We start from the raw sequence: 24,255 nt of genomic DNA, 5'->3' as shown, positions 1-24,255 counted from the left end.
TTAAAATACCCTTTTTGAACAGGTATTTTGATATTCTTATGAACACTGAATCCTATTTTTGACCCAAATGAACAAAAACACAAAAAAACCCTGCAAAGATGAAGTATTATTCTGTAAGTATGCATCTTATCCCTTTCGTTATAGCAAAATCATACATTTAAATAAAGAGGATTAAAATTATAATACCTGTCCTCCCTCTTAAGATATGCACTATTTAGATTACTGTTCATTAGACAATGCCTTGAAAACTTTTTAATGCTATCCAATAAACTTTTGATAGATTACGACTTTTTCTTCCTAATTTTTAATTTATAAATTGTTAGTATTAACTTTGAGTCTCATAGTAATATTCTAAAACCTGGTTCAGTTGTTAAGCTCAGGTGTTTCCTATTCTCCAGTAAAAGATGTTAGAACATGAGGCATAACTATAAAGATGGCAATTGTTTCAAGCCTATTACATACAACCTCAAACAGACTTAAGGAAAGCCTTGTTTTTTAAGTAACACTGCTGGTGGTAGAAATACTATTAGACGCAATTTCAAATTTTAAGAAATAAAATGAAAACGTTTATACTTTTACTTTAGCTATTGCCCAGCACAGATGGGATGTCCCTTGAAAATGGAACAGTTGAACTTTATGCTGATAATAAGGTTGTTTATAATTGATAGTAAAATATATTCCAGGCGTCTGGTTTTAGTATTAGTGCTGGTATGCTTTAATAACTTCCAATAGTTACGTATGCATTGAATAATACGACATACTTAAAATCCTTAAAATATAGATTTATATTTACCATCAAAATTGGGCTTTTAAATAAGTATTTTACTTTGATTAGTTTTTAACCAAAACTAATCCTGTGTTATATGCAGAGAAGTGAACTTAATTCTTTTAGATAAATAGTCTACTTAATTTCCATGCTAATAGTCACTTATTCCATGACTTGCAACAATGTAGGGGAAGTTAACTCATTTAAAGGCAGTTCTTATGATGTTTAATCTTCTTTATATATATATCCTCTAGGCAGATTTCTTTGTCTGTAAGTTCTGTCCAAGAGATAAGTGGTTTATAGAGGGAGCAAATCATTAGTGCTCATTAAGTTTGCAAGCAGTACCTGATCATTTCCACTATTACTTTGTCAAACCAGTAATTTTCACGTGGGAGTAGGGCTGGCCAAGAAATGAAAGAAATTGGTCACTAAAGTTATTACAATATTTCAGAAAACATTAAACATATGACAAACATTTCTTACAAGGCAGTCATTGAATAACTAGAATAAGCATCCAGAAAAATTCTGTTGCTAAAAACATAGTTATATGTTAGTGTTCATCCAACTGAAGATTAGTGCATTAAAAAAAAGTTAAGAAAAAAATCTTTCATGTTCCAGTTCAGCTGCACTTGATTCAAGTGTTGCTCATAGAGGTTTGTGTTGTTATAAATTAAACATGCTGCTGCCTTAGCAGCCAAAAGTACTAGAAAAAAATGTTCATGTCACAGAATAAATAGAGCAGTCTCTTTCGAGCAAAAAAGTTATCTCACACCAACCCGGGAGGTCATCCACTCTAGACCTTGGCATAACCTGAAACAAGAGAAATGTTTTCAAAATGAAAAACTTGATTCTTAAAAATTGAAAGCATCTTATTATTTTTAAGTCTTACCCAAAGGTTGGTACTACAATTATTTACACACTTAAGTGACAATATTCAGGTAACACTAAAATAAGTGAAAAATTCACTTAAACGAATGATTTCAGTTGAGTAACGTAGGAAATTGCTTCAGTCTCATCTTGGTACAGCTTTGGCAGTTTTGCCAGCAAGATAGCAAATACTCCTCACCTCCTCTCACCCCTTTAGATAAACTAAAACCGAAACCACTGCAGAAAGACAACAGGAACTTCACCTTACCTCCTAAATTCTAAAGAACAGAATGCTTATGGTCCAGTCTTAAAAATATAGGTCAAAATGTCCTCATGTGTCCATTATATTACAAGCTATTTCTAGTATGAGAAAAACGAAGGTCAAGTTGATTTGAGCATAAGGAAGTTCCTGGAAATAAACTGGGTAATCAATACATAACACACTGGGTTCTCCTCAGCCTATTTATCCAAACCCAAGTTCTTAGAAAGTAAGAATGTATTATAGTGGCATTTATTTCAAATGTTTATTGCCTAGAAAGAAGTAAGCATTCCAAAAGGACTCCTGGTGATAAAGGAGATGAATTCTTATGAAAAGCTGGGAACTCAGGCTTAAGTAAGCCTTTGCAGAAAGTGTGAAATTTCTTGGAAAAGAACAACTAAAAATAGCGATTGTGAAAATTCAAAAGTGTATTACCTTCTTTTTGGTAAAATATTCTGTTTATATTAAGTTACAAAAAAATTCCAATAACTTTGTTAAATTGTAATTTAACAGTAATACATTAAAGCTCCTTCAATCTTGTAACCCTAAATAGCATCTTTAATTAAAAACCAAAGAGGAGCAGGAGCAAAGAAGACAAGGAATTTGAAAGAACTCACACCTCCCCTCATACTGATTAGCACTCACCCTTCTCCAGTGAGAGCACAGCAGGACTGAATGTGCCATGGATGGTCCTTAATGGAACTCAGGGTGAGGTATTTGGAGATTTCAGCTGCTGTCATACACCCTTTCATATCCTGTTTATTTGCAAAGATAAGGACCGCAGCCTTCCGTAAATCCTGCAATTAATATGAAATATTTCTAATATGTGAAATGTCACAATTCAAATTAAATTAATGAAGCAGAAGGGTGAAATGTATCCTCCTGGACAGTTATAATGAAACCCCCTACTTTAAAATGATTAGGCGCTAATATTAAACATTTTACAGCAACAAAAAAATTATCTCAAATAACCATGATTTAATAATTCACTCTAACAAAGATTAATTAATATAAGCTAGATAATAAAAAGTTATTTTGCTACTGTTGGGGCAGAGGGATCAGTAAAATAAACATGAACCTTAAATAATGACTTAAAACAATATGAACAATATTCTAATCGGCAAATATGTAATATGTTACCAAATACTAGTTTCTCCAAAATTTAAAGGAGAGTACTGAGAGTGATGTAATGGGTAATACTTATTATTTACTAGTCTTTGTATAGCTTAAGCTCATTCATTAATGTTCACTGCAGTATTGCTTATATTATCAAAATATAAATTGTTTATATTGGAAATAACCTAAATGTTCATTAATAGAAGAACAGAGATCAACTGTGATATATTCATACAGTGGAATACTATATGGTTATTAAAGCAAATGGACTAAAGCTGTATGTACTAACATAAATAAATCACAGCGTGGTGCAAAAATAACCCCAACAAACCAAGTTACAGAAAGATATAGTATATAACCATTATGTAAACTTTTATGAACATGAGATGTAATATTCTGTACAACCGACAGGTATATAAAAATGCAGTGAAAGTATAAAAAATATTCATAAGACTGACAATCACTACTTTTAGGATAGTGGAATTCTTGGATTTCTTGAGAGAGAAAGGAAGGAAATCAGATTGGAGAGATCTCATAAGATATTTAATATGAATGGTGGGTGCATGAATGTTTTATTACCCAAGTTTTTGGTATATCTGAAATGTTTAGAATTAAGTGATCTCAACTTATTCACTAAAGAATTTTCAGTTATTATAAACTCTTGGGGAAAAACCACTTAAGTTTTCTCCTTTCCTGCCTCAATCCATCAGACTCTTTAAGCATAAACGAGTAGTTTTAACTTAAAAAAATCTTTTCAATAATAGTTGTCTACAAATTAACATGTTGTATTTTTTTAAGTTTGAAAAAGTAATAAAAATTGTTGACTTCCAGACTTTCATCAATTTAATATATAAAACTTTGTTAGTGATTAAATAACCAACAGCAGAGAACATTAATCTTTGTAAAAAAGCAAAACCAGTATACAGATACCTTACTCCACTGTTTATCAAAATTACCTCATGAGCCAACATTCTGTATAATTCTTCTTTCGTTATAGCTAGTCGTTCCCTGTCAATGCTATCAACGACAAGAATGATGAACTGGAAGACAATTAAAGAGAAAGAAAACTGAATGGGAGGTTGAAATTTTCTGCACTACTACTCGTATGTGATAGAAGTACTTTCTTCACATGGCATCATCATTACTACAAAACAGTCTACTCCTTTTTCATCATAAAGAGTTGATATTATATGGAACCATATCAAGCAGTGAAATCCAAATGTTAGTAAGAAAATAACTCGCAACTTCAACAAATAAAAACACCATGCCCAATTTTATTTAAGTGATGTTTGAATACATAATAATACTCTATAATACTAATATTTATTTTTAAAATGCAAGTAATAAAAACTAATTTTTAAGAAGAAAGTCACAGTAAGTAAACTCTTTTGCCAAACCTTAAGAGTACTATAATCATTCATTTAGGCAATCAATATTTATGTTTAACAAAGTCTCCTGCTTATTAGAAGTATGCAGGCTAGTTTGAAAGAAAAAGAGAAACACATTAACAAAAATAACTTAACGAGTAAGGCATTTTTACATAACAATATCAACAATAAAAGTGCAAGAAAAATGTGCTAAACAGAAACATATACTTAGGTGGCAACATGCTAAAGATGATGCAGGTGAAATTAAGAGAGCAAAGAGAACTGGAAAAAGCTGTTGGTAACTGTATATGAAAAAAGGTGAGTGTCACACATTAAAAATAAAAGCATTTTTGATAAGAAAAATAAGACGTAGTGAGAAATGGCTCCCAAACTGAACATCTATGTAGAAGGAAAAATTAAGAAATGAGACTAAATGGTGTTAAGGGTTATAGTGGAGGAATTGATGCAAAATAAATCCAGACAGAAAGGGATAGAATCAGATTTTTCAGATGGCATTAAAATTAGAGAAAGAGACAACTAGAGTAATCTGAACATAAACTCAGAAAAGCTTAGAAGGTAATAAAGGGAAAGAAAACAGAAGAGATAAATATAAGAAACAAGGCAAAGTTAGAATAGTCAGAATATGTAGAAGTAATCCTGTAAATTCATGAGGTGCCAGAAATTAGTTAGCAACTGTTACTCCTTATATTATAGTGGAAACATTTCAGCTTTTGGATGGCCCCTTAGCATGAAGAATTTAAGATGCGAGATGATAAGGATGAACAAAGCCATCAGGGGGACACCACATAGATTAGATCTGTACCAATCTAAGACTGCAAATGCTATGAACTATACTGGTGTGCTGCAATAAAGGCCTATGGTTCTTGGCAGTACCGTGTTTCCCCACAAATAAGACCGGTTCTTATATTAATTTTTATTCCAAAAGATGCATTAGGGCTTATGTCCAGGGGATATCATCCTGAAAAATCATGCTAGGGCTCATTTTCCGGTTAGGTCTTATTTTGGGGGAAACGCGGTAATTGTGCTATTCTTGTAGAAATAGTTTATTAAAAGAACATTTTGTGCATATGGCATCAGTGATAATGTATCTCTTTCTGGACCCTTGCTAAGTCTAGAGTTTCAGCAATTTCAATAACTACCGTGTTTCCCGGAAAATAAGACCTCGCCGGACAATCAGCTCTAATGTGTCTTTTGGAGCAAAAATTAATATGACCCAGTACCATATCATATCATATCATATCATATCATATATCATATCATATCCGGTCTAATATTATAATACAGTAAGACTGGGTCTTATATTAATTTTTGCTCCAAAAGACACATTAGAGCTGATTGTCGGCTAGGTCTTATTTTCGGGGAAACATGATACCATTTTGTAACGCTATAAACATACATGGATCAGCAAGAACCAACTTGAGCATACCTCTGTGTTTGAGTAATACGTGTTCCAGGATGACCGCAGTGACTCTTGACCACCAATATCCCACATAAGAAAATGAGTGTTCTTCACAACTATTTCTTCAACATTACTTCCTATGGTTGGAGATGTATGAACCACTTCATTCATCAAGCTGTTGGAAGACAGACATCATAAAAACTCTTGCAAATCTTGAGAACCTAAAGCACGTTTTAATCTCTGTATTTTTCAATAGGAGTCAATCGTCCTTATTTGCATAATGATGGTAATCATTAGCATCAAAAATAGAACCTATATTATAGAACATTTGTACAAACAATTATCTAGACAGAGACAACTCCTAAAGGAAGACTTTTTTTTTTGTTCTTTTCATGTAATGAATTATAGGCTTGATCTAGATGGAATGGAATCTTATGGTGTGAGTTTGCATTTCTGGCGCCAAAATTCCAATACCACCACGTCCTATTTATCAATTATAGCAGAACCAATGCTGCATCCTGAAAGAGCAAGTTTCTGGGTGACTGTGACATCAATACTTGCAAAGTAGCAACCATGGAATAGTAGGCTATCTATAATTCTGAAGACTATGTGAGAAAATTGAGATGTGGCTAAGCTATAAAAATTATTTCAGGCCTATTAACCTAGACCACAGTCTTAAACAGATAAGGTCTTGGGTAAATGCAAATATTAATTAAAATTACTTCTAAATATATTTAGAACATTGATGCTCATATCACACATATTTCAACAACAGTGACAGATTTTTCATTTATTTATTTTTTTTTAATTAAAGTTTATTGGGATGACTGAAAAGTTTCTATTTGAATGTTTAAAGCCTAAGTCATATCAAAATACATAATGGCCAATGAATGTTTTCAAGAAAAACAAGTAGCTATTCAACTCTGAAAAAACAAGCTATAAGTTAGTAGCTTTTTAGCAAAGTACCATGTTTCCCCCAAAATAAGACCAGGTCTTATATTAATTTTTGCTCCAAAAGACGCATTAGGGCTTATGCTCAGGGGATGTCAACCTGAAAAATCATGCCAGGACTTATTTTCCGGTTAGGTCTTATTTTCAGGGAAATGCGGTAGCTAAAAGAAAAATATGTTAAGCATGTGAATTATTTCTGGAGAGCTGTTAGCGAATACACTTAAGATGAGGTGGGAAGAGGTAAGAGCCACACACACTACGGTACACTGCATTTTTTAGAACTACCTGATAAAATGCTGAGGACATTAATCCACTTTCATTGTTTGACAAGAATCATTTCAGTGGCACTAAAAGGATAATGGGAAGTACTCTGACAAGCGGACTGATGGGCTGTTAAAATTTCCTTCAAGTATTAATTTATTTCTCTGAAAGTCTCAAGCCTCTCCCTGTTGCAAGCTACTAAAGCACTAGTTTCAGGGGCAATCTTAATTTCTTTTGATTTGACAAGTCTGACCATATTAAACAATTCCAGAGCTACTTCGGGAAAAGCAATAGCTTCCTAGAGATAACAACCTTGTTACATGGACCTCAGTGTGGGAATAACTATGTAAAATGTACTTTATTACTTCACTCCAGCATATAGTATGTGCTTTCTTTATTTTACTTTAATATTAATTCTTCGTTTCATGGCCAGGAAAAGAGGAGTGTTTGTGAAGGCTTTAGCAAACATAGAACAGTTTATCTTATTTACTTTTTCATAAATTTTGTTTGGTAAAATACAAAACCATATGTTTAAGTTTTTCCGTGACAGTGTAATATTAATAGCATCTTATCAATTACACAAAATTAGTTCTAGTAACTAAAATAACAAAAATTGTTTAAATGAACACCCATACTTACAATTGATAAAGAATGGTGGTTTTCCCTGCATTATCCAGTCCTACTATAATCACTTTGTGTTCTATAAAAAAAAAAGCAAACCATAAACATTTAACACTGCTGCACATTACAATTACATGCTTTAAACAGTGATTATTACTTAGCTCTCCAATAAGAATCATTCACTGGATATTTGTTATTGGATTGTTAAAATACAGAAAGAAAGAGAACTTTACAATGTCATGACTACCTGCCTTAAGTGATGCAATCGATTATGATATTATCTAGCTCTCTTAACACGTTGCATACGGATCACGAGAATCTTCACAAGGGATTTAAACCCCGCCATACACAACGTATTAAACAAGAATGTGGGAGATAGGGAAGAGGAAGGAATAAGAGAACTTGGTCACGTATACTGAGTTTGGGAGGAAAAGACCCAAATACTAGACTTGACAAGACATTATGACTTGAAGTGTAAGTTTTTTTTAAAAAAAGGTGTTTTACGCTTGCCATCTCTACTAATCAAATTAGCTTTTTTCCAAGTTGTTTTTACACCTGGAAATTTTCCCACCTACATATACCAAGGTCTTTTCCCTTTCACCTAAAAACCCACTTTGAAACATAAAACTAAAAAGTTTTCCCAGTTGCTAATGAGACACATACACTTTCAATGAGTTTTTCATTCTTTCCATTAATTTACAGATAAATAGGCAATTACTTAATCTTTCATGCTTTCTCAATCTGGATTTTACAACTCTTGAGCAGACACTGCTTCTACAATATATACAAAAACCTCTTCAGTCCTCTTCTCCTCTGGTGCCACGAACCAAATAGTCACTTCTTTCCTAAGTAGTTTTTAAGGTCAGTCCTGTTCTTTAGTGATAGATATTCTGAAACCTCCTTTGAAAACAGAAAACATTCCAGCTATTGTCTTTTCTAGATTTTAACCTATACAGAATATATTAAAGATTGTTTTTCCCCAGGGCAGAATGTTTAAAAAGCTACCAGTGAACCTAAATAGGGCATGTAAGGAAGTTGCCATGAGAACAACACAATCAATTGATTTGCTGCCAATGAATGATCTGACCCATTTCCTATCAGACCCCTGCTCTTCCTGTCAACCTCTCATGATGAATGCCAAAATTCTCATTGCACATCTAAGCAAGTATCAGATCATATTCCTACTCTAAAATGTTAACATTGCATCAGCCAAAGAGAGGGGTCCTAATTCACAGACAAGTTCTTAGATGACAAACCACCAGTATCTTCTAGTGACCTGCATGGCTTTGGTACTTACTGTCTGTTACAGGACAAATGACATGGTCCTCTGCAAGGGCTGTTTTCACTATGGAAGAAGTTGCTTTGTAAAACCAAGCAAAACTTGTTTGCTTATGCACTCTAACCGTCCTTTTCTGACTCTTTGGGTTTGTAATTTTTTTTTTTTCGTGGAAAAAGGGGTTTTTATTTTTTCCAAAAACTGCAGCAAAATAAAGCAGAGCTCTAACTGATGCGAGTGTGGTGTTTAGGCGTTAGCAGTACGGTCCTCCCTTCTCGTTCACTGGACAGTAGCGCAACCCCAAGAAAAGGATGGTTGGTTTGTAATTTCTAATGGAGCCAGTCTTTAAGTGGTGCCCTGTTTTTCTCCCTTCCAGTATAGGAAAAAGAGCACTCTTACCAGTGGAGGAACAGTCAGACTGCCTGGCCCCAAGCATTCTACATTTTGATGACAGCTGGAAATCATCTGCCCAGCATGTGGAGCCCAGAAGGTCCCTGAAGATATGAGAAGGAAGCCTGAACTATAGGTAAGTTAAACGTGGGTGCAGATACTCCCACTAGGAGGAGGGAATGGAGGAATAGAAAGTACTAGGCGGTTCACTGTTGAGGCAACTCAGGGAACACCCAAAGGCCATTTGCAAACAGTCCTGTCCCTTCCCTTGCTTCACATCTTCTATTATGACAATGATCACAGCATTGAAGGCCTGTGATGGTAAAACCCATAAATAATACATCATTTTGAAAGACTGGTTCCCAATTTGAACTAAGGCAGGGGTGACAAACCCTGAAGGTGGATAGAGTATGAATATCATTAACGTTTCAAATCTTTGATTAATTTAAGGTCTTTTTCAGATTCCTTTTTCCCCCTCAGTGGTAAGGAATTCTAGCAATTAAGAGAAAACACAATTTCAATTCTGTCTTATGTTGAAGGTATGTACATCTATCTATTCTTCAGGTAAACTGAGGCCTATCTTCTGATGTTAAAATTTTCAACAACCTGACTATAAAACAAAACATCATCAACATAAAAGGAATGCTAAATACTTTTTAAATGTATGAAATAACCACGGGTTTATTTTAAATCTTTTCTTTTAAAAAAATTTCTTTAACATCCTCTGTACAGTAAGAGTGAAATCAAGTTCAACGGGCATTTACTAAAAAACCAAGTACAAAATAAAAGCTGTTTGGACTCTGTTGCATAACTGCAATTCTCCCTTCAAATGCCTCTGTTGTACTCAGGTGCTACTTGAGTGTGTCAATGACCAAAGACGTCAGTTCACAAATGTTAGTAAAGCTTTTACCTATCCAAGAAACAATGAGAAAAACATTGTCAATAACATATATTCTCCTTATTGTAAGCAGAAAACAAAATTAATGTATTGCTTTAAATACCCACAAGTGGTATCTAGATTAATAAAATAGAGTTAGTTTGAAGCTGTTATTAAATTACAGTTGTCTATCAAATTTTCACATCAGCACATACCAAAAGCATAACTACGATCATGTAGTGGTGTATCACGTTGCCTGATGTTAAAAAGGGGCTCTCATGCTTGGAACACATGACCCAGGCTGCCTGCTCACTACTGCTTCTTTTTGGCTGGGCATTACTGATAGGCCATATACAGATATTATTCCATGTATTGAAATACACAAAAATCAACTAAATTGATAATTGTCTGATTTCCTGTAGAGTAGCCTTGATAAAAATAATTTACTTCACCTGTCATAGTTCACTAAACAAGATATAGAAAGATACGTAGAAATGTGTACTATTTGTATTACCCAGCAATAATTTTTATCTGTTTACCTAATAAGTTTAAAAAGACTCCCAAAATATATCAGTTATGGTACAAGTCAGTCATAACCAAGGTGAGAAAGGATCTATCCCAAAGGTCAAATTTCAAATTCAGCTGCCAATCAGATGAACATTGGACATTTAACATCATTTCTACTTACACAGCAAAGAGTAGAGATTTCTCATTTCATTAGAACTGAAACATCTAAAGTAGTGAGGAGAAAACTATATAACTGTTACAACTTCAACTGATCCTTAACATGTACATAAGAGGTGGGACAATTAAGTTCGTGAACTCATCCTACAAAAAGTGCTACATACCTCATTGCTGAATATCACTATGGTCACCTTCAAAGTACTCCCCATGGGAAGCTATGCACTGATGCTAGTGCCTAGTCCACCCTTTAGAGCAGTTTTGAAACTCTTTTTCTGGAATGGCCATTTGATGTCCTGAATGTCATCAAAATGTCTTCCTTTCAATACTTCCTTTATCTTTGGGTAAAGAAAGAAGTCACTGGGGGCCAGATCAGGTGAATAGGGAAGGTGTTCCAATACAGTTATTTGTTGACTGGCTAAAAACTCCCTCACAGATGGTGCTGTGTGAGCTGGTGCATCGTCGTGATGCAAGAGCCATGAATTGTTGGCAAAAAGTTCAGGTTGTCCAACTTTTTCATGCAACCTTCTCAGCACTTCCAAATAGTAAACGTGATTAACTGTTTGTCCAGTTGGTATAAATTCATAATAAATAATCCCTCTGATATCAAAAAAGGTTAGCAACATCACTGCAACAAGTTCGCAGACTTAATTGTCCAACTGCGTATGTGTGTGTGTGTGTGTGTGTGTGTGTGTGTGTGTGTATGAGCCTTATATTCGTAACTTCTAACTCCTCAAACTACTCACCAAGAAAACGAAATATTTAGTAGAAAGACAAAAAACATGGTCAATTCTTAGTTAACCTTAAATATGGCAAACTGTAACATGGATAATGAGAAATTATTTAGAATGGATTTTGCAAATAGAATTATAAAAAATTTTACTTTTCCCAATAGCATTATTAAAATCAACATGTTGCCACACAGTATAAACTGCCCATGCTTAGGGGCCGGGATGTGTGTGTGAAGGATAGGGTGTGTACACTTTAAAAGCTTTTGTGCATAGCCAAATAACTTTAGAATTAGATATTCCCATAAGTATCAAAGTTATAATGAATGTAATTTTTTCCCCTCGATGTATATTTACTTATTTTTATTTTTAATTAAATTTTTTTTTCGATTACAGATGACATTCAATATTATATTAGTTTCAGGCATAGAGCACAGTGATTAGACATTTATATAACTTATGAAGTGATCACCCCAATAACTCTAGTACCCACCTGGCAGCATACAGTTATTACATTATTAACTATATTCCTTATGTTATAACTTTATATCCCTGTGACTATTTTGTAACTACCAATTTGTACTTCTTAATTCCTTCACTTTTTCACCCAGCCCCCTAACGCCTCTCCTATCTGGCAACCATTAGTCTGTTCTTTATATCTCTGAGTTTGTTTTGTTCTTTCGTTTGTTTTTTAGATTCTACATGTAAGTGAGATCATAAGCTATTTGTCTTTTTTTGTCTGACTTATTTCACGTAGCATAATATTCTCTAAGTCCATCCATGTTGTCACAAACGTAAGATTTCGTTTTTTTTTTGTTTTTTTTTTACGGTCGAGTAATATTCCATTTTATGTATGTACCACATCTTCTTTATCCAATTATCTATCAATGGACACTTAGGTTACTTCCATATCTTGGCTATTGTAAATACTGCTGCAACGAACATAGGGTGCATATATCTTTTTGAATTTGTGCTTTGGATTTCTTTGGATAAATACTCAAGAGGTAGGACTGCTGGGTCACATGAGTTCTATTTTTAATTTTTTTGAGGCACCTCTTTACCATTTTCCACAGTGGCTATACCAATTTGCAATCCCACCAAGTGTACAAGGGTTCCCTTTTCCACACATCTTCACCAACAATAGTTGTTTGTTGATTTATTAATGATAGCCACTCTGATAGGTGTAAGGTGATATCTCATGGTGGTTTTAATTTGCATTTCTCTGATGATTAGTGATGTTGAGCGTTTTTGTTTTTTTGTTTTTGTATCTATTGGCCATCTGCATGTCCTCTTATGATAAATGTCTATTCAGGTCCACTGCCCATTTTTTAATTAGACAATTTTTTTGTGTGTAATTAAAGTTGTAAGTTGTATGAGTTCTTTACATATTTTAGTTGTTAACCCCTTAACAGATGTATCATTGGTGAATATCGTCTCACATTCAGTAGGCTGTCTTTTCATTTTGTTGATGGTTTCCTTTGCTGTACAAAAACTTTAGTTTGATGTAGTACCATTTGTTTATTTTTTTCTTTTGTTTCCCCTGCCTGAGGAGACATATCTAAAAAATATTTCTAAGAGTGATGCCAGAAGTTACCATATTATCTTATAGGAGTTTCATCTTACATTTAAGTCTTTAATCCACTTGAATTTACTATTGTGTATGGTGTAAGAAAGTGGTCTACTTTCATTTTTTGCACGTATCTCTTCAGTTTTCCTCACACAATTTATTGAAGAGACTGTCTTTACCCCATTGTATATTCTTGCCTCCTTTGTTACAGATTAATTGACCATATAGATGTGGGTTTATTTCTAGGTTCTCTATTCTGCTCTATTGATCGATTTGTCTATTTTTATGCCAATAGTACCATGCTTCTTTGGATTACTCTTTTTGTATAGTTTGATAGCAGGTAGCGTGATACTTCCAACTTTGTTCTTTCTCAAGATTGCTTTGGCTTTTCGGGGGGGCTTCTGTAGTTCCATACAAATTTTAGGATTATTTGCTGTAGTTCTGTGAAAAATGCCATTGGTATTTTGATAGGGATTGTACTGAATCGTTACATTGCTTTGCGTAGTATGGACATTTAAATGATGTTCATTCTTCCTATCCATGAGCACAGTAAACACTTCCATTTATTTGTTATCTTCTTCAATGTCTGTCTTCAATGTCTTACAGTTTTCTAAGTACAGGTCTTTTAACTCCTTGATTAAATTTATTCCTAGGTATTTTATTTTTTTTGATACAACTGTAAATGGGACTGTTTTCTTAATTTCCCTTTCTGATAGTTCGTTATTGGTATATAAAAACGCAACTGATTTCTGAATATTAATTTTGTATCCTGCTACTTTACTGAATTCATTAATCACCTATGAAGCCATTGGAGCCAGAATTTTTGTTTGTTGTGAGTTTTTATGATTACTGATTTGATTTCATTAACAGTTATCAATCTGTTCAGATTTTCTATTTCTTCTTGATAATGAATCCAAATGTTTAAAAAATGTGTCACACACCATGAGATAATCACCTTGGGCATCACATTTCACTAGCAGTCTCTTCCAGGAGACCAAGCTGCACCTCTTCCAGCAAAAAAGGTTTGAGAGAGAAGTGTATTTCCAGTGTTACTAATCTATGCATTTCCAGAGCCAGACACAAAGCATGTTTATTTATACTAAAAGAAAGAAAAAGTCCAATTGCAGAGCTTTTGTTAATTTTGATCAAGTACTTGCACAGAGGTTTCTCTGCAGTCTTGGCTGTAGTATTTGTTCTTTTGGAAGTCCTAAAAAGCTGGCTCATATATTTTTGTAAGCAAGGCATAAAGACTATACAGGACGAGGCTGCAAAAGAAAATTAGTAAGAGCACTTGCTTTTAGACAAATACAGGTAAAATATGGCTAACAAGAAAAATAATTGAAAGTAAGGAAGTTCAAAAAAATGAGTGGAAGAAAAATCAAAGAAAAAAGTTTCTCTTTTAACTCAATTTTAAAAATATTTTACTAAACTCAATTTGTAGCTTTAGTAGATACCAAATTAAAAAAAAAATACTACTTTTAGTATTAAATAACAAACTATGCCAATAGACTAACACAAGAGGAAAAAATTATTAGAGAAGCACTAAATGTATTGTTAAAATGACAGCTTTGAAGATATAAAAGTATCATGAAATAGGGACTGCTACCTTCTAGATAACAATATCTGCATGAATACTGCCATGTAATGAGAGCAAGCCTTATATAAAACACAGAGTGTTTTTTTGGTGAACAACTATACGACTTCACAAACAATCTGGTGACTTAGCAAATTTGGGATATCGCATATAATGAAAAATAAGTCTGAATTATTGCAAGGGGTTGGTAGTAAAAATTCAGAGGAGGTGATGTCACAATCTGAGATCTGACGCCTGGACAGCAATGATGAGCACACCCAGGAAGTCTGGCCCTTGGAACAAAAAAAAGCCATAGAAAACTAATTGTATCTTATATATCGTATGTTACACTGATTATAGAGTCATAAAATATTATAGCTTGGAACCCAGACTGCAGATCTTGAGATCGATTCCTTCCCTCCAACCTCTTCACCAACAAATGCGTCACCTGTAAGGCACTTCTGATGAAGCAAGATCTCTAACAACGTACAAAAGTATTGACCTGGGCAACCTTGCTTATTTTATAGGAAAGTAAGTGAGGTCCTATGAAGTTAAGTAATTTGTTCTAGTAAATACAGCATTTGTTTTCCTGCTCTTTTTAGTACAAAATATTAATTTCCCTTGAGGAATAGTTCAGTTTCCCCCTATTCCCACCACAGTACCCATATTCCCGGATGCTTAAATTTTGTTAAAAGCAGCTATGTAAATATGATAATTCATAGTTCAACATTTATTGAGTTCATTATATGTATTAGTGTAATATTTGTGATTAAGATGAATAAGGTAAGGTCTCTACCCTCAAAAATCCTAAAGTTGAGTATATAAACAAGCACTTACAATACAGCATCACTAAAGCAACAGAAGTATCATATAGTAATGTTCTTAAGGATAAGTGAGATCCAGAATTCAACTCTCAGTTAAGAAAACGAAATGTTAATAAAAAGGAATATTCTAGTGTCAGTCTAAGTGTTTGACATACATTATATGAGTTAATCCTCATAATCATACTACGAGAAAGTGATATTGTTCCTCACATCACTGATGAGGAAACTGAGTCTTAGGTTAAATAACTTGCCTAAGGTCATTGGGAGTTGGTGGGAAGTTTGGCTGATAGTCTCCCAATGTGACCCCTCCCCACCTTTAGGACAAAAATCAAGTCTTACAGTTTTATAATAATAAATAAGAATAGCTTATCAGATAGAAGAAAAACAACAACCTTCTGGTACACAGTGGATTAAATGCAGATAAAGATCAAAGAGTCTAATCAGAACACTCTAAGGTCACAGACCAGGTTGAAGTACCTAAGGAAAAAGATCAATTGTCCCTCCATCTCCCCAACTCACTGAACAAAATCAATTATAAGAAGAGCTTCAACAGGAAATACTGAAATGTAGTTCTCTAGAGAATTCAAAAGGCAAATGTTAAGGAGCACAGACAATCTAATCAGTGGTTTTCAAACTTGTTGGACCATAACCACCACAGTTAAATACATTTTGTCATGATTCAGGACACATATAACTGAAACAAAAGTTTTATAAAACAGGACCTTTCCTAACTGAGATACATTCTGATTGTTTCTATTTTAGAATATTCATTCCTTTTTAAAATGATGGTTCTCACTAAATTGACTTTATAAACTTACTAATAAGTTATGTTGGGTAATTTGGCAAAAAAACAAAAACACTTATTTGAGAAATACAAGTGCACTGGGTGAGTACAAAAACATGAAAAATTTACAAATTGAAGAAGCTCAGCAAACTCCAACTGTGATAAATACAAAGAAAAGCAAAGTTAGGTACTTCATGGTTAATAGGCTGAAAACCAAAAAAAGGAAAAATCTTGAAGGCAAAAGTAAAAGAAAGGCTAAGTAAAGGAAATAAAGATATAAATATTGGCTGAGTTTTCACTAAGGGAAAATGGAGACCAGAACAGACAGTGGGATAACTTTAGAGTACTAAGGGAAAAAACAAAACAAAAACAAAACCAAAAAACAACCTAAGATGTTATATTCAGCAAAAATATACTTCAAGAATGAAGGCAAACTAAGAGAATTCATCACCAGCCGAGACACACTATAAAATACTAGAGTTCTTCAGCTTGAAGGAAAATTATACTATATGGAAATTCAAAACATCAAAAATAGTAACATGGGTAAATGTAAGAGAAAATTTTACCCTTTTTTCAACCTTAAAAGAGTATGTGAGTGTTAATAGCAAAAATTGTAACACTGTAAAAAAATATAACACTGTATTGTGTAGTTTATAACATGTAGATACAATACATACTAATATGACATATAACCTATATGGTTACAAAGGACTAGGGAAAGGGAGAGTGCAATTATAAAGTTTCAAGGTTCTTACACTTTACAAGTGTTACATTATAAATACTTCGTAGATTGCAAAAAGGTAATGTATGCTGCAATTCCTTGAAGGACCAAAAATTTATGCTTTTTTTGAAAAGAGTAACAAAACAAATATGGAGGACTGACACTACCGGACTTCAAAATTTATTATGAAATAGGACAGTAATCAAGATGGTGTAGTATGGCATAGGAACACACATACAGATCAATGCCAGAGAAAAGTCCAGAGATAAGACTCCTATTTATATGATCATTTCAGGTTTGACAAAGGCTCCAAAGCAAGTCTTCATTAAATTAATTAACATTAAATCCATGTTAAAAATAAGACAAATGAACCCCAAGCCCTACTCACATCATAGCCCTCAAATAATTTGAGATGACTCAGACATAAGCATAGAAGCTAAAGCTTCTAGATGAAAGAAACAGGGTACAGAAAGCAACAGCCATTTAAAATAAAATTGAGAAATTAGTCTATGCTGAAATTAAAAATTTCCATTGAGCAGAAATCCCCTTTAAGAAAATTAATATAGGGAAGCCACAGACTGGGGTAAATATTCACAAAACATTTAACTGATAAAGGACTCAATTTCAGAACATATAAATAATTATATATACTAGTTTTATAAATAATTTTTTTTAAATGGGTGAAGGATAGAAATATTTCTTAAAGGAAAATATACAAATGACCAATAAGCAAGTGAAAAAGTGATTAACACCCAATAATCATCAGAAAAATGCAAATTAAAACCAAAATCAGATACCACTACACACCTAACAGAGTAACTAAAGTTAAAAAGACTGGCAACATCAAATGCTGATAAGTATGTGGAACATGTAGAAGTCTCAAACATTGCTGGTGAGAATATAAAAATGGTATAACTACTTTGGAAAACAAGCAAACGGTATCTTATAAAACTAATCATATATCTACCTTATGACCTAAAAATTGTATTCCTAGACAATCACCTAAGAGAAATGAAAACATGGCTACCAAAAGTCTTAAGAGTATTCATAGTATTACAACCCATCATGATGCAAATGAATAAACAAACTGTGGTATATTTATGCAATGGAATTACAAGAGATCTATGGGGAAAGCTTCCAATGTGAAAGGCTAATATGAAAATAAATAGAAATAGAAAATTAGGGAACAGAAGAAAACTTCAAAGAAATGTATTAAGAAGATACAGCATTATGAAACAATGCCATAAGAACAATTAAAAAAAACAAAAAACATTTAGCAGGGTGACCAGTTAGCTCAGTTGGTTAGAGCGCGGTGCTCTTATAAGGTTGCTGGTTCGAGTCCTACATGGGCCAATCTGAGCTGCGCCCTCCAAAACTAGATTGAAATAACTGCTTGACTTGGAGCTGATGGGTCCTGGAAAAATACAGTTAAAAAAAAAAAAAAAAAAGTTAAAAAACAAACCAAAACAAAAAAAAAAAATTAGCAAATAAGTTTTTATAAGTTAAAAATATTATAGCTAAAGCAAAACATTCAATAGGAGGATGGGAAGGCAAAGTAAATATCCCAGAAAGGGCTTTAAAAAAACAACAGTAAAATGGAAATGTTTAATAATCAATTTAGCACAATATGACTTAGATTTCCCGAAAAGTGGAGGTATATGCGTGAATCTGGGGGGGGGTCGGGGGAGGAAAGGATTTTCCAGAACCAAGAAAGGTGCAACTTTACATTGAAGAGGTTCAGAATGCCTAGTACAATGAACCAAAAAAGACACATATTTAGGCGCACCTCTTTCAAATTTAAAAATACCCAGGGTAAACAGAAAATTCTAAAATTTACTAGAAAGAGAAAAAAAAATCAGAGTTAATACTGGTCTTCTCAACAAAACTGGAAGCTGGAGGACAATGACAATACCTTCAAAATTCTGAAAGAAATGTTTTCCAACTTAGAATTTTATATCCAGCCCCATTGTAAATCAAAAAAGAAAAGACCAATACATTTTCAGGCATTTGGAATCAAACAAAAAAGAAAAATCGCTTTGGACAACTTTACATGAAATTTCTGAAGAATATGCTTCATCAACGTAAGAGTAAAGCATGAAGGACCTAAGTTCTAATAAAATTAAAAAGCATAGGAAATTCCTAGAATGACAGCAAAGACAAGTACCAGGCACAGTGGGAAACAAGCCCAGTTTGGAGCAGGGTGGAATACCGAGGGTGTGGGGAGAAAGGATAAATCATCTGATAGGTGCAATTTGGGAAACTTGTACAGTGTTTTCGGATAGCATGAAATGACTTAGTCAAATGTACAAAGAAACTAAAGCGGGTGGCCTGTTAGCTCAGTTGGTTAGAGCATAGTGCTAATAACACCAAGGTTGAGTTAGATCCCCGCAAGGGCCACTGTGAGCTGTGTCCTCCTTAAAAACAAACAAAACAAACAAACAAACAAATAAATAATAACAACAAAGAAACTAAAGCAATGAGATGGGATTATTACTCTAGGGTAAAAAAATGGAAACATAATTACAGTGCACTCTAGCTCAGCAGTAACAAAACTTTGCAGTCACAACAATGAAAAGATCGAGTGTGGATGATACTGAAAAACTATATTGGGATGATGAGGGAAAAGGTCATAAAAGTACTAATGCCTCTCACAGCATAATAAGAAAAATGATTTATACACTTGAAACTAATATAAAGTTACATGCCAATTATATCTCAATTTAAAAAACACAAATGTTGAAAATTTTCATTCGTATATGTGCATATTATTAAAAAATATGGAAGAATATACTGGGGAAAAAGTCAGGTTAAGAGATTTGACTAATATATATAATTTTAACTTTTTAAAAAGAATGTATATGTTACTCTGATACAAACTTTTGTTTAAAGAAAACAGAAAATTCAAAGTTTTTTTTGGACTGGAGATACAATAGTAAGACAAAATTCTTGCCTTTATTTCTATTGAAATAGACAACAAAAAAGTAAGCAAATAAACTTATGATTACAGGTAGAGAAAAATGTTACTAAAAAAAAAAAAAAAAGAGAGAATGAGTGTTGGGGGTGAGAAGAGCGGTCAGAGATGGCCTCTCTGAGGAGTGACATTTAATGAGAAATCTGAACCATCTGAAGTAATGGATAGAGTGTTCCAAAAAAACAGGAAGCATAAGTTTAGGTGGTAAGTTTAAGTGTGTTATGTTAAGTCCAGAATTAAGAGCAGAATAAGATAAAGACAGAAATGTAAGACATCAATCAGATGCGAGCAGTCACAAGTAAAGAACAGTAACAAAAGCTGCCTATCAGTGCTCAAAATGATAACATAAAATTCAAAGAAATGATTAATTAAAATGACATTGTTATTTGGTTCTGAAAATTAACTACCATTAAAACCATACTCCATTCGTCCTTAATTCTGGGTAAAACAAGAAATAACTGGTGACCACATGTACAGTGGCAACACAGAGAGAAAAAAGACCAGTCTATGAAAGTTAAAAAAGAAATGCTCAACTTCTGAAGCGAGTTTAAAGATATCACAGACACATATGTATATATTTTATACAAACACATACACGATCATATAGATACATAAAATGAAGTCTGTAAAGATATTTAGATTTTGACATTATTTCCTTCATTGATAAGTGTCAAAGTAATCAGTCTTGTAGCTTAAAATTCAGCAATACAAAATTGCAGAGATTAATTATATACTTGGTAATAGCTTTACTTAACCAATACATACTTCAATATACTTAGTCCTAGGAAGGTAACAAATTTATGAGAAGATGCTTGTTGTCTAAAGTACTACAGAAAAAAAAAAAGAGATGGGAGTGAGGCAAATATTGGAAGAAAGATAAGGGAAGAGTGTATTTAAGGTAAGATAACTAGTTCTGAACTCTGGCAGCACATTTGAATCATCACAACACTGATACCCAGGCCACCCCACCCCATTCTGATTTAATTGGTCTGAGGTGGAGCCCTGGGCATATTATTCTAATATGCAACCAAGACTGAGTCACTTGAGTATCTCTGTATTAGATATGTTATAGGAATGAAAATGGAACATGCTGAGACTGTCAGCATTAATTTTGTTGATATAGAAAGTAAAAATAAAGAACTAAAGTATCAATACTTTACTTTAAAAATAACATAGTGACCAAACTCTTCAACCGCTCCCAGGGCTTATTCTGTAGTTTAAAGTCTTAGTCAACATACAAGGCCCTCTGTGATCTGGTTCCCCTGGCTACCTCTCCAACCTCAACTCCTCTACCTCCCCCACAGGCAAACTAAAATACAGCCAAACTAAACTATTTTCAGCTTCCTTCTATTTCATTTCTCTCCTATTTGCATATTATTAGTCCTTCTGCCTAGAATAACAAGACCCTTCTACTCAGTCTGCCTAGCTAGCATGCCTGGTAAACTCTTATTTATCATTAAAGTCCAAGGATACTTTTTTCTGTACAGTCTTCCAGGAATCACATGAGAAAAATTAATCATTTTCTTTTTGGTGCCATCACCACACATTTATACATATCTGTTAAATAATTAACCACATTGCTTTTTTTTTTCTACGACTTTCCTTCATTTACTGACCTTTGAGCACTTTAAAAGCAAGTAACTTTGCATCTTTCATTTGTTTTTAAATCTTTGTATCGTCTATGCCTTTCTCTGAAGACTAGTTTATGGCCTATGAGTAAATGTTAGTTGCATGAATAAGTGAGAATAAAATGACAGAATAACTACTAGTTCTAAATTTTCAACAGGAAAGTGAAAGGCAAAGAAAATCTAAATAGTCACAAGGATTTAGAACTGAGCAAGCAATTACGTGACTTTATAGTCATATCAAAGCAGCCATGAATGTCTTGCCTCATCTCCTGAATTTTCCCTTTATCTCCTCCATTCCTTTCTAGCCTGATTAAGGAAGACTCAAAAAACATGATAAAGAGCAGTAATAAAACAGAGAGGGTTTGAGAAAGGGGAATGGGGCAGGTTATATTGGGAGAACCAAAGACTTTGGTCATGTTTTATTTCTTAAACTACGGGAAAAGGTAGCAGGTGATTACTGTATTAATTTTTATACTTTTTAGCATGTCTTAAAACGTGTATGCACGTACCTGTATTTATAACCTTGAAAAGCCTACTTTAGTGTTCTCATCAGTCTACGGAACAAGTGAACTAAAACCACTTCATTCTCTTCACTTCTTACATCCAGAAAAGATACATTAGCAGCAACAAACTGGTATCATAAACACTGGTGTGTTTTTTTTTATTATGTTCAGGTATTAAACGCAAAACGAAATTAGTTGAATTTAAGAACTGGTCTCAATTACTAAGAAAACAATCTGTTAGAAGAATGTCTACAACTTTACCTATTGCTGCACCCCCCACCCCCTTTTATTTCGTCTGGGTATTTTCAGAACGCATTACATCTTATTCTGACTCAGAACAGGTTTTACAACCTCCGGGTCCTTAGGACTTGCAACTTCTAGATGTCTCATAACCAGTTGTAGGCTAATTAGGGACACGCAAGAGCCTACATGGAACCAGAAGTCTTTAGATGTCTAACAACTAAGAAAGGAATAAAGGGTTTAGGAGGCAGATTTCCAGAAACCCACGTATTTCAAGAGGAGGACTCGTTCCCGAGTCCTCGAGAGCAGGCGAAATCAGAGGGAACGTGAAGGCGCAGAGGCTTAAAGACCAGGTCGGAAAACAAAGCAGCACTAGTTTAAAAAAAAAAAAAAAAAAGTTGATAGCTTTCAGGGCGGACTCTTATCCTGGGGCAAGACTTAAGATGTTCAATTAGAAACATGGAAGGCCCTCAAAAATGCCTCCAGGTACGCTCAGGTGCGTTCCGCTCAGCTTCGCTAAAACCCAGACATTTTTAGTTAGGACCCTGGGAACACCAAGTGCCTCCTCTCCTGACTCCCCAAGTCTCCCGCACACCGGGGCTCTCCTGCACCCTCTCCCGGCCTAAAATTCTGAGTTTTCACCCGCCCCCTTGACTAAGTCACTTCTCTGCGGCTCAGAACATCTGTGTCCACCGAGAGCCCTGCCTCCGGCGGTCCCCTTCGGCGGCCAGCCAGACCCTGTGCCTCGGATCCGAGCCGCTCCCAGCTCCATCCTCCTCACCTTGGTTAGAGAAGAGGTTCCACAGTTTAGCGAAGATCAGCCCCATCATGAGCACCTGGCGGGCCGCGGGGTCCCTCAGCAGCAGGTGCCGCTGCGCCGGGGCCCCCGCCGCGGCGCGGGCTGTGGGGAACCGCGGAGAAGCCGACTGAGCCTGCGCGGCGAGGGCACTGGTTGGCCGAGAAGCCTCGATGGGCCGCTCAGCTACCGGTCGGAAAGCGCCGCGCCGAGCCTCTCTCGGGCAGTCCTTTGTTTCGAGCCCGCTGAGCCTAACGCCGACCCGTAGGCCCCTCGGTCTGAACCCACCTTCCCACCAGAGCCTCAGCCAGCCCAAAGCCCCGCCTCCGCTCCGCCTCCCCTACCGATCCCGGGACCACCCATCGCCGGAAAGACGGCGCGTGACGTAGGCGCGCTACGTCCACCCACGCCTTCGACGTGGCGCTTCCTCCGGTTTCGCTTCCGGTGTGCGATTTCCAATTGGCTGGTTGTGGCGGCGGGCGGGGTGTGTGTGGGAGTCGGGGACTTTCCCTGAGTGAACGCATCTTCTGTTTCTGTTTAGAAGCGTTTGCCAAGTTGTCTTTCGTGAGCTTCTCTCGTTGCGCAGGTGCGTCCCTGGCCTCTGATCGTGGGGACAGACTGCAGTTTCTCGGAACTGCACAGAAGTGAGGGGAGTTGCTCTCACACCTGACCTCTTCCTGTCACCCTGTGCTGGCAGGCAGTCTGGGGGTTCGGCCGGGATGCCTATTAATTGTGACTGGAAGGGACTGAGAGACGAACCACGGCATTCCTACAGCCACAGAGTTCAGTTCTGTGATTCACTTGAGGGTTTCCAACTTTGCCCCGCACCCAGTGTTTTCGTAGATCACAATCTACAAAATAAGAAAATAACTTATTTTCTGAAGTGTTAATTGGAAATAGCTTCCTTTAATTGAAATGGAATCCCAGTGATACAACAAAATAGAAAAAGATCTAAGTACTACAAATGGTGTACTTGGAGCAAAACAAACCGGAATTTCAAGGGAAAAAATGTCGAACTAGAGAATTAAATATATATCTAGGTAATGTAATTCAGAAGGCACTGTATTA

At 35.0% G+C, this 24,255-nt stretch overlaps 1 protein-coding gene and 1 non-coding gene across 2 annotated transcripts; both read right to left on the bottom strand.

Moving 5' to 3' along the window:
• Positions 1 to 301: 301 nt before the first annotated feature.
• ARL5B (ARF like GTPase 5B) lies at positions 302 to 23,512 on the bottom strand. The gene is made up of 6 exons (XM_019712872.3): positions 23,173 to 23,512; positions 7,647 to 7,707; positions 5,823 to 5,970; positions 3,965 to 4,048; positions 2,538 to 2,689; positions 302 to 1,576 (listed from the first exon to the last, which is right to left on the bottom strand). Exons 1-6 carry the CDS (start codon positions 23,219 to 23,221, stop codon positions 1,528 to 1,530), a joined length of 543 nt encoding a protein of 180 aa, XP_019568431.1. The 5' UTR covers positions 23,222 to 23,512; the 3' UTR covers positions 302 to 1,527.
• On the bottom strand, positions 9,095 to 9,220 carry LOC141570299 (U4atac minor spliceosomal RNA). The gene has a single exon (XR_012494304.2). It is a non-coding gene; the product is annotated as a U4atac minor spliceosomal RNA (small nuclear RNA).
• Positions 23,513 to 24,255: the final 743 nt, after the last annotated feature.

Source organism: Rhinolophus sinicus, chromosome 1 (genome assembly GCF_057876585.1).
Source record: "Rhinolophus sinicus isolate RSI-liver-muscle chromosome 1, RSI-T2T, whole genome shotgun sequence".
NCBI lineage: Eukaryota > Metazoa > Chordata > Mammalia > Chiroptera > Rhinolophidae > Rhinolophus > Rhinolophus sinicus.
The sequence above is the reverse complement of the archived record's forward strand: the minus strand, read 5'-3'. Positions and strand labels throughout refer to the sequence as shown.